Below are 11,697 nucleotides of genomic sequence, written 5' to 3'. Positions count from 1 at the left end.
GTGGAAGTGAACAGAGCCCTTGAATCCTCATCTTTCATGTGATGTTGGTAAACTTACTGCAGAGTGTCAGGATTTGAGATTCACATACACACAGGAAACCAGTGTGAGCTTCATGCTCTTCATACACCATGCATGCTTGGGGTTTTTCAAGCTGGGATGCTTCATCTGCTCGGATACTAAAGATAAAAGAGCCAATGGGGATCATTTTATATTCCCCTTGTGAATTTTTGATTCATAACAAGCGGGCAACACCAGACTTTTATTGTATCGGACAGGATGAAACTGCAGGTTGGCTCTCAGGGAAACATGTAGCCCCCCGACTTTACTGTATTTCTACATAGTGATCTCGCTTGATGCAGAGTACTGCAGCTGAAGTCCTGGTGATGTAGATAACCAGCACCACAAGGTGGAGACAGAGACTGTTATCTGACACTGTCTCACCTTTCGGAACAGTGGAGGAGTGCTGATAGAGTCACTGTTATCATCCAGGTGATTATCAGTGAGTTGGCCCTGGAAGGAGGGGTGGGGGTTGGGGGTTATTAAATAGCACAAAGCAGGAGAGCAGATGTTCCACTGATTTCAGGACAAGTCGGTGGTGGGGGTGGTGCATACAGCATGTGCATCGGGTGGATTTCACACTGTGAAACGGCGGATGTGTTGGACTTGCCAAGCATCTGATCTTGTCTTAACCTGCTTGCTGTTGTGTCGAGACAACAGCAGCAGCGGAAGGAGATAGCCTCAATATAAATCTGGTGGTTCTTGCGTTCCTGAACTGGATACGACTGATGACGACAGTAAATGAAATACAAGACTAAAGTCACCTTTGGGTGTACAGATATGTATCTCTGCAAGCCTTCTTGTCAAGTGGACACTTTTTATGTATTTTATTAAAACAATGAATAGACAATAAAAGTCAAAGTACAACAGCAAATAATCCCAGACTGGAACAAATACCTGCTGCGCGGTCACAGCCACTCATCCCCTGTAGAAATGCTACTTATAAATCATTATTTTTGAATCATTTTTGGACTTATACACACAGGATACCATCCCTATCAGAGAATTATGGTAAACAAAGCCCTCTACACTAACAGCATCTCCTCATATGCTGAATGCTTCAGAAACCCTCACATCAGCAATGAATGAATTTGAATATTTTACAATATGCAATGTGTTCCACGTTTAACCACAGTATATCTTTGCTGGGTGACAAACATGGTTTTTTTTTTTCTTGTTTTTTCTTGTTTTCCATAATTGCTTCTCCCTCCATCAGGAGTATGTGACCATCTCATGCATGATGAGACAAACCAATAACACTTAACAGATATTAAAGTATTGATTTCAGGGCTCACAGATGCGTGGTGCATTACCTGTGAAATTCCTACTCTAGAAGTGAGAAGCAATGTTTGGAAAACCTCACAAAATCTCGGAGAAACTGCAAATGAGTTTTAGACCAATTAAGAGGCGACGGTGTGAATATATCCGTGGCATGGATTAGAATAGATTCAAATAAAGACAGAAAGCGGCATTTCTGGAGGAGCTGTGAAATAACCCATGTCTTTGTAAGAGAGTGTACATCTATGTATATACCTTTTAAAACCAACATCTAAAGTGATACATCTACAGAGAGAGAAAAGTGAATGCTATTTGGGAAATGAAATGACTTCCAGCTACATAGACTAATACCTTCTACAAGAAAATGAGCCTATTCTGTAGAGTGATGACCTGCAGGATTTGAAAGTACAACTGTGGTGGAAAGTAGTGATATCTCATTACACTTTTTAACTGCACATACTGGACAAACTCACTATATGTATTTTTGCAGTAATTGTGAAATGGCAAATTCACAGTATGTTGTATGGAGATGTCAAGGCTGCAACTTCATGATTATTTTAATTCACGATCCATCAATTATTTTATCACTATCCCTCTTATTTCATCAATATCACTATATTAGCTTTATTTTGAAAAATCAAGACCTTCAGTTTACTATCATATATAGCAAAGCAAATCTTTAAATCCTCACACGGGAGAGACTGGTTCCATTTAATGTCTGGCAGTTTTACTTGATAAATGACTAAAAGGATAAATTGATAATCAAAATAGTTGCCAATTGCTTTTTTTTTGTTGCTGCTCTAGTGATGGTTCTAAAATCTGAGTGCAGTTTGTTAACAAGTTAAAAATCATTGCTACCATTACCTAAGTTTAATTACAAACACTGAAAGAAGTGCAGTCCTGTTTGCTGCCTATTTCAAAATCATCCCCCTTTTTCTAATATTAACAGCATTACTGTGCTCCAAATCAACTCGAATCATAAAACCATCCTGATGTTTTTGCTTTGTTTTGTTTTTAAAGAAATACCACACCATGACATCTTGTTTACCAGCCATCAATGTGCTATTTGGTAGAACATTATTTTATCATTTTATACATTTCTAATGAGTAGTTTTTACAATCCAGTGTCATTGTTTGCCCACTTCATCCAGTAAACTGTACATTCAAATATATCCCAAGGTAGTCCAGAATCTCTCACTTTATATAAACGCAACTGTACAACAGTCATAGTATTTCCTTCGTTGCTATTTTTAGACATTCATATTAAACTCCTTCCAGAAGGAGCGAGGAAGAGGGAGAGGCAATTTAATCAGATGGAGGTGTAGTGTCTCCCAAAGCTGGTGAGTCTAATCTTCTCAGGCAGGATGATGTTTACCGAGTGCTCAGGCTCTTCCTGGTTAGTGGTGCCAGCTTCTCTCAGCAGGTGTTCCCTTTGCTGCCGAACAAGCTGGCTGTACTTGGCATTAGCCAGCCAAGTCTCACAGCGGCCAAAAAACACAATGCCTGTAGTGCCCAGGATGACCAGGCAGGTGAGCAGGGCCAGTATGCCGAAGCAGATGAGCTGACCCTGGGTGACGAGGACGCCAGGGGAGTGGACGGTCTCCTTCAGGGTGATCTTTAGCAGGTCTCTCTCAGGCGGTCTGAGGAGCTTGTGGAAGGCGTGAGCAGGGAGGGAGTAATGCTGCGGGGTCAGCGCGAACACTCGGTGGTCCACAGGTCTGGCACCGACCGGCTTGGATCTGGCCTTTGGTCTGTGCTGCAGGGAACATGTGGGACCTGTAAACCATTTCTGGCAAACGCACCGAAAGGTTCCATCAGGCTGACCAACACACGTGCTTCCGTTGGCGCAGGGCCGGCCTGCGCAGGGCGAGAAGCTTGTGGTGTCATTACAAGTGAAACCAGTGAAGCCGTGCGGACAGGCACACGTGAAGGCCAGGCCGTGGTTTGTACAGTTGCCACCGTTGAGGCAGGGGTTAGGCTGGCAGCTGTCAATGCTGATCTCACAGAAGTCTCCAGAAAATCCGGGGGGACATAAACAGGAAGAGTAGGCTGCTGAGCCATCGGCGTCCGTACATGTGCCTCCATTCTGACAAGGAGAGCTGGAGGACAGAGCAGCACAGTGTGACAATACAGCAGAGAGAACAGGACCTGCTATCGTGTAAACAGTTTACTACAGAATATTTCAACCTGTGGTTAGAAAGCAGCCATCACATGGGCACATAATCCTATTTTTCAGGTAGATTTCAAAAAGTAAGGGGATGCTTTCTAAATCCATAACTGTTGTGTGGGGTCCCCTAGGAGAATGTAATTGGGCCGTGATCACTAGGATCTGCCTGCTTACACAGATGATGCTTCACTCATAACATCACATTAAGATTAACTAACAGAGAATACCGCCACTGTCCAGAGAAAACCATGTGCCTCTGATTTTTAGGATTTTTAATTTTTATTAGAAAAAGCGTTTTTTTAAGGATTAAGTGTCCTTAATAAGTCGAGGAAATTACCCTAAAGCTAAATAAACCAGTTAAGAACCCACAGGATTGGAGGACAGCAATAAATGGCTGAGCAGCAGAATACTGCAACATGGCTCTGTGATAATAAACTTTACCTTCATTTAGGAAAAACTGAGGCTAATCTTTTTGGATCTGGAATCTAGCTAAGAAAATATGCAGAGTTTTTTTAGTTATGGTACATCAGGCTGTAATTGCACCCAAAGTTAATTTGAATTATTTAGGTTTGTTTTTAGATATCAGCTCTCAGGGGAAGCCATGGCACTAAAAAGCACTTAATTTGTCAGGACTACATTAAAGCTCAGGAAAGTAGTACTGTGAGATACTGCAAAATTAATCTGTGGTACCACAGTTCTCCAAAACCTAGCGAAAAACGGCCTTAAAATTAGCTTATATGGGATTTATTAAAACAACCTCCCAATACAAATGTTCGGTGTAAGTAATGCTGTTTTTTTTTTTTTTTTTGTTTGTGGAGCTTCATGGGTAAAAGTACATAGTCCAGTCTCTATAATAGGCTCTAATAGTAATCCAGGATCATTAAAGCGACAGCAGACTGAGACAGGTTTTAAATCTTGGTAACAAAGTGGTAAGAAATAATCCATTAAAGAAACTTCTTACTCTTCTTCCTACTTCATCTTAGAAAATGTGATAAACAGGGCAATAATTTATTTATTGTATCATGAAAAATCCTAATGAGATGATAAGATCCTGTAATAAAATTCAGTTTATGAAATTAATGATTTCAAGCAAACTTTGAAAACTAACTAAATCAGACATTGGGGTTTTTGTGTCAAATATGTCAAGAATATGAATATAAATAAGATGCATTGTATTTTAAGTAGATTTGTCATACTGTGATATGTATTGATATTGGAATAATGTAAGACTCTCTTATAGCTTGTTTTTTAAAAAGAAACAGCAGCCCATCACCTAAAGATATTCAGTTTACTGTATCATGAGACATAGAGAAGCAGCACAACTGAGCAGCTGACACCACAGAATGATTGTCACGTTTGCCTCATCGATTATCAAAATACTTGGCAGCAATCAATTAATCTACTAATTGTTTCAGCTCCAGAAAAATTTGTATTAATATTCTGGTATTGAATTTAGTCGTATCACCCACCACTAATGAAAAACAGTGCAGCTCATTTTCTGCAAATTAAAAACCTGTGCCAGTCATAAGATATGAAAGGAGTCTTCACTTTGCCTCTGCAATAATCTTCCTACACCCACACGTGCAGCATGTGATCAATGCAGCTGTGCCTCACCAAGTGAGTGCACCGATAAAAAGCTGGGGTAAAAACAATCAATATCTCTTATAGTAGCTCATGTAATTACACAAGTTCTTAGCTTTCTGTCTCAGCGAGTCAAAAGAATAATAGCTCTGGCATACTTTGTAGACATCTCCAGTGCCTCGTAGAAGAGCTGATTAATGAAACCTCATGCAGCCCTTTTTAATAGAGATGAATTCCCCTGACATACAAGTGAGGCTCCAGTCGTCTCATTGTGAAAATTATAATAAGACTCAAATCATTATTTTTCTTTTATGAGGGAGGAGAGCTGTCAGTTCACTGACAGTGAGCTGTGGGCTATTGAATTTTAGGTGTGTCGTCCTAGTCAATAACAAGGCTGCCTGACAGAATAAACATGGTGGGGTTCAGAGTCTGGAGGGGGCTGTGTCAGCTCGCTGCGTCTCCAGAGACTCTTTCATGTGCATCTGATGGGCAGGAGGAGGATTCCTACACACATCAGTCCTGTCTGTCATCCAGCAGTGGGAAGACAGACAAGAGATTTTTAGAGCTCAAAGGAATGAGCAGCTGTTTTTGTTATGAATATGAGGTCAATCTTGAATATTATCTAAAAGCAAAAATTCCAGATGCGGGCTTTTGTTTTGAAATTAAATTTTTTGAGTGGTGCTTCCAAAGCCGAGCATCCATTGCAATAGCTCTATTCAGAGGCTCTGTCACACTTCAGCTGTGTGCCAATTCTAGCGAGGTAGAGGACGCGACCCATGAAGGTGGATCCTTTTCAGAGGTTCTGAAGGCCTGACTGAACTTGCGCCTCACCTCTTAAAATGAGGACAAAGCTGCTGGCACGTTCAGGTGTTTCTCTTCAACTCATAAAGTCAAAACATTTCCACAAATTTGTCGTCCAGTGACTCCGATAGTGGTAAATGCCAACAGCAAATCTGGTAGAACTGAAGTTGTATGATTAAACATTATGTGCTTTCACTTCTGATGCTCTGCTATAACATATCCAAATTAACAGTGTTGTTTATACTTATTAGTATTAGTAGTTATTTCTTTTACAATAATTGGTTCAGTTCATGCAACATATTTGTCAGTGACTGATGAACGACCTGAAGGCAAATTCCTGTTAAATAGTATTTCCCAGTGATGTGAGATATGGGTTATGCAACGTACACATCAGGTGTGTGCTCCAAAATACAGGAAAAAGATGGCTGAGTGTCTGGTCACATACTGTAGAGAGGAGCTGTTGAAAAATGACGACCTTGCTGAGAGATTATGATGTATTCCGTCCTGAAATGTTGACTTCAAAGGATGCAGTCTCTGAACTAGGAGGCATCTTATGATGCTGCCCAGGTACACACTGCCGGCTACTGTGTAAAGGTGTCTCATGGCAGTTCATGAAACAGTCACAAAATTTAGTTTATCGATTCGTGTAAATGGACAGGAATTTTCCTTTTCTTTTTCATAACGGTAAAACATCGACTTGTATTAACCACTTTAAATTAAGGTATCGATACGATGCCAGGGCTAAAGGGCTGCTGTTCTCTTTACAACATCACAACTTTACTGCTTTGATTCACTCTAACCGCTCTCTTTGTATTGTTTTCAGCCACAGCAGGAAGCTGCTTTCTGAAAACCCACCTTACACTACCCAAGTCGATGCCAAAATCCTGAAAATGTGACAGTACTTTATTTTCTATTGTATCGTAGTTACCAAAGGTATTGTAGATGCCGTAGGTACTAGAGATGTAATACTTCCGGGACTGATGAGGGCAGTATAATAACATCACAAGTGTCCTAGTCTGACATCAAACTTGAACAGAAGAAGACAGGCACCGTAAACAATAACAACAACACGTGGAATGGCAACAGCAAATGCGTGTGCAGCCGCAGGTCCACCATGACTTATGGAAAACACGGCAAGACAGTTGTATGGAGATATTTTGCAGTTATAAGTTATAGATGACCAGAAGCCAGTCTGCAAACGGTGCCACAGAGAATTCCAAATGAAACACCTTAAACTTATCTAAGCAGCTCAAAGACAGACATTGTTAACTTAAAATGAACAACATGGCTTCAAAATGTTCATGTCCTGAAATGTCAATGTTACTGTTTGTGAATTGTGGCACCTGCTGTAGTAACGCTCCACACACAACGTTCACAAAAGGTTCACAACATTAGTAGGTGGCCGTCATTATACTGTTCAGTCTTTTTTAATGAATATTTTTACACCATTGTTCTTTCACCTTGTTAGTCAATTTAAACTACTGCCTGCACACTGACTATATGGATGTGTGTGCCTGTGTGTGTGTTTGTGTTAGCTGAGTGCAGCAGTGTCTGTTTTTTTAGTAGTAAGAATTGTGGAATTTCAACGGTATTGGTGACGTCCCTGCTGCTTCAGCTCCAAGCAGCAGACCGACACATGTAATGACTAGCTGGTGAACACAGTGGAGCACTGAGCAGCTAGAGAGCCAGAAATTTCCCTCCGGAGTTGGATGGGCTTAAGAGAGAGAATACTGGCTTTACATTTGCAAGGTGAAACAAAACACGACTCCAAATGAATGCTAATGTTGCTCCATGTTGCTGATGTATAAATAAGCAACCGTTTGCTAACATGTTGGCCCTATCAACTTAAAAGGTGATGATATGTCAATGTTCCCACAATATGTTTCTGCCGCTCCTAAGCGGCCATTGAAAATCAGTAACTGCAGCTTTAATTCTGTGCACCATTGGTTCCAAGTTGCATCAGTTGCTTGGACCTGATCTACCCACTCGCATGTACATTTCTTTTGTTGCCGCTGTTCACTATATGCACCATGTTCTTCTTTTCCCTTTATTGCACGTCAATGCTCAGAAAATAGAAGTTGACTTTCTGACTCGGAATAATGAGCTGGAGTTCCCTTCAAGTGGGGTTTTTCTTCACAGACTTGGAAACTTGCCAATTCCAACTTTTTTAGCATGCTCGTGTTTGCGGGGGTGGTGGGGGTGGGGGTGACTATATGAAAGCAACCGTTTCTGTTTGTCTTACGAATGCGTATACAACTCATACTCATTTTTTTCTCATTAAGGGCGGCAAAAAGAACATCTGATATTCTCTCTTCTAACTGCCTATTACCAGTGATATACACTTCGATTGGCTGCCTTGGCGACACAGAGAAAGCTCACAGACATTGCACCACATCGCATTGCATGTATTGATTATTGCTCCTAATGATAAACAAATGAAGACGAGGCTGTAAAACACTGGAGTTTTCCTTTGCTTGAAATAGAAAGGCCAATTAAAGATGCTGGTACCCATTTGTGAAGCAAGCTCCTCTCTTCAAGTGGCAGTTTTCTCCAGCGTATCCGCGGGGACAGATGCACAGGTATCCCCCCTCTCCTGTCTCTATGCAGGTGGCATTACCAGCACAGGGCCTGGATGAGCACAGCCGAGTGTCTGTTGTGTAAAAAAAAAAAGCATAGCATGCTGTTTTTAGCTCTCTCTCGCTCTGTTTCTGTGTCTCTCTGCCTGGTTTTCCCTCTCTCCTTTGTTTCCACTTGCTCACTCACACTCCCCACCGCAGCATCTTGTCACCAAGAGCAAAACTGAGAACATAACTAACCATGTTACACAGGGTGAGCAGCTCATATGCTCCAACACAATAAGAGATGTACTGTGAGAGCTGATAAGGAGGTCAAACTGAGCCAGGAGCCAAAAAAAATCTTTCTTCTTTTAATCTTCTCTCTTTCTTTCTTCCTTAGCTTGAGGGGGCACAAGTAATTTTCATGCGATAATGTTCATTGAAGATATTGGAGGAATTATTACATAAGTGCTTAATTTAAATAGTTGCATCCACTGAAATGGAAATGTGACTTTTAGGAAGATTTAACGTTTGGATTTTCACAACCACAACACAATACTTTTTTCAGGTTTTCTTAAGTTTATCATATGTGCCTTGCTTGATGGCACAAAACAGAAGGCGGCGGTTTATGATGAAAATTTTTGCATTCATTTCGTGGCTTCAGTTTTCATCTCAGACCTAGATTTCTCCATCATTATTTTCTTTACCTTACTCAGAACTTTTCTAACTTTACCTGTATAAAAATAGAGTTAACTATATTCTCTAGACTCCGGCTTCGTTTGGTGGCAACCTTCATGTCCCTGAGGCTCCGTGACTCACCCTCACCTCTGGTGTGTCAGAAAGTGTTAGGAGGCAGATAGAGATAGTGAGTGTCTGGGGAGCTTTATGAAACTCACCTTGGTCACACAGGCTGCCCACCCAGCCATCCTCGCAGATACACTGCCATGCCTTCTCGCATGTGCCGTGCAGGCAGCCGGGGAAGGGCAGACACTGGTCACAGTTGTCTCCCTGCCACCCTGGTTTGCACCTGAATGAGGGGAAAAGGCAACAATCCAGACCTATTTATACACCACCCACAGAGCTTTGCAGCCAGGCGCCAGTCCACACAATGTCTGCAGGATTTACTCTCTATGTGTAAGTGAAATGACAGGTTGACGTTATCTTTGATTATACAGTAATTGGTTAAATTCTCCAGCATTTTGGCTCAGGAGTACATACAACAGCCTTCGCCAGAAAATCCCTTCACACTGGGCAGGGTTTGTCACCAAAAGCTTTTTGAGCTATCTGTTAGGATAACATTGCTCTTTACTGTTCAAACAAAAGGCTGATTTGGCACTTAACACAATACAAGCGCCTAACAAATCTAGAAAAAACAGAAGGATCCAGCTGGCTGGATTGTGATTGCATTTCTCTGAGGGAGAAAAATTTACAGCTCCAGCAATTTTTGAAAATAAGCTTGCTAAAGCCCACAGGATGTGGTCTATCATCCACACAGGAATCAGAGGTGGTGGTGCTTAGTACCTGCACTTCCCTGGCTTCTCACAAAACCCATTTTCTTTGTTGCACCCTGCGTTGCATTCCCAACCTTTGAGATAGAAAGAAAGGGACAGCAGCGTGTTTGCATCAAAAATCAAAAAGACACATAAAACATTCAGAGCAATGAAATATTCATCCACGATACTTTCTTTCCACGCAGAGAGCAAATCGGCTCAGATAAGAAGAAAAAGAGTTTGCTTTTCAGCTGACTCAAATCTCTTTGTCTCAGTGGACTGATCAAAATCCCAGATTACCTTTGGCGATGCCTGTCACGACCAGAATAGAGACCACCGCTGTGAGATGCATCCTAATTTCGAGCTTGACCCTCTTTGTCCTGCAAAACATAAAGCGAGTTAAGTCGCAGAAAATAGCTCTGTGGTTGCGAGGAAGCGACGTTTTTTCATCTTAACAGAGATAACACAACTCAAAAGTTCATTTTTCGGAAACATTACAACCTTTAAAAGGAGAACTGAGAGCGATGCTCCACAGATATGGCAAATTTTGCTTAGAGTTCTGGGATATAATGATCGTAGGAGATTTATAACGATCAGGTCCTCAGAGTGAAAATCACACACACACACACACACACACACTCACACACTGTAAGCCTAAAATATTACTGAAATATATAGTGCTTTTTTTTTTCTTGGGCAATTGAATCTTACAGGCGCACCTGAACCTTATGCGTCTGCTCCCAAAGGTTTCCATTACGCACGGACATAGAGGAAAAGAGAAAAGGAACTTAATTCCAAAAACAACACATTTGTCTAATCAAAAACCTCATCAACTTAAATTATCTCGTGGCATGCGGAAAATCGCCTTACCTATGTCGCACCGGCGCTCTGTTTCCAGGTGGCTTTGGTCATATTTGATGGATTTTGATTTGACCTTCTTTCTTTTTTTTTCTTAAATCCAAGCGACTGTGCGGCTGAAAGTGACACTACAGGTGTTCTAGTGGTCCGGCTGCTGCTGGTGGACCTGCAGGTTTTGACGGGACTGCTGGATCGTGCGGCGTCCCAGCGTAACACGCTCCTCCCACCTAAAGAGGGAGAATGTGTGTCTGACCCCCAGGAGAGAAGTGCTGTAGTTGTACCATAGCCTACATTAGGTGCCTGTATTTTACAAATGCATTACTCAGTGCAATTGGAAAAGTCTTCCAGGGAAGTAGGACGGTCTCTGTAGGCTATTAACACTTCCAAGAGCTTGTTTCTGCTTATAGTATTTTTACTCTTAATTCTTTATTTAAGCACAACCCGATTAACATGTGCTAGTCTTAGTCTCTGTCAGTGTATTCAGATCCTTTATTTAACAGTACAGCAATGGACAAATACCTGATTGCAAGTGAAAATCTTGCACTCAAAATCTTATTTTAGTACAGACACATTATGAGCTAAATGCACTAAAAGTAAAAGTGCTCAGAATTCATCGGAATTGGTCCGTTCAGCATTACATTATTATGTAATTACTGTTACTATAAATACTGATGAAAAAAACAAGAGCATTTTACTGTGGTCGTTGTTATAGGTGGGCTGCCGGGTAGTTTAATCTGTAGCACTTCATCTCATCCAGTGAGATGATCATATTTTCTGTAAACTATAAACTATTGATTTCAGATGAATATAAAAGTCAAATTTTTGCCTGTGAAATGTTGTGAAGGAGAAGTGTACAGTAGGTGAAAATGTGAAGTACAGTTACTTGTGGAAATGTACTTATTAATCTCTG

The 11,697-nt window shown here is 41.2% G+C and overlaps 1 protein-coding gene across 4 annotated transcripts; it reads right to left on the bottom strand.

Moving 5' to 3' along the window:
* Positions 1–869: 869 nt before the first annotated feature.
* dlk1 (delta like non-canonical Notch ligand 1) lies at positions 870–10,961 on the bottom strand. Of its 4 annotated transcripts, XM_023399540.2 has the most exons (7): positions 10,800–10,961; positions 10,649–10,663; positions 10,230–10,309; positions 9,961–10,024; positions 9,336–9,466; positions 8,393–8,534; positions 870–3,434 (listed from the first exon to the last, which is right to left on the bottom strand). In XM_023399540.2, exons 3-7 carry the CDS (start codon positions 10,279–10,281, stop codon positions 2,645–2,647), a joined length of 1,179 nt encoding a protein of 392 aa, XP_023255308.1. In that variant the 5' UTR covers positions 10,282–10,309; positions 10,649–10,663; positions 10,800–10,961; the 3' UTR covers positions 870–2,644. The 4 variants fall into 4 exon arrangements, with proteins under 4 accessions (XP_023255308.1, XP_023255310.1, XP_023255306.1 ...); XM_023399542.2 differs by having other exon boundaries at positions 10,431–10,961; XM_023399538.2 differs by having other exon boundaries at positions 10,649–10,961.
* Positions 10,962–11,697: the final 736 nt, after the last annotated feature.

The sequence above is a fragment of the Seriola lalandi genome, unplaced genomic scaffold, assembly GCF_002814215.2.
Source record: "Seriola lalandi dorsalis isolate HSWRI2012SDOR001 ecotype SW California unplaced genomic scaffold, Sedor1 jcf7180002052042, whole genome shotgun sequence".
Taxonomy (NCBI): Eukaryota; Metazoa; Chordata; class Actinopteri; order Carangiformes; family Carangidae; genus Seriola; species Seriola lalandi.
The sequence above is the reverse complement of the archived record's forward strand: the minus strand, read 5'-3'. Positions and strand labels throughout refer to the sequence as shown.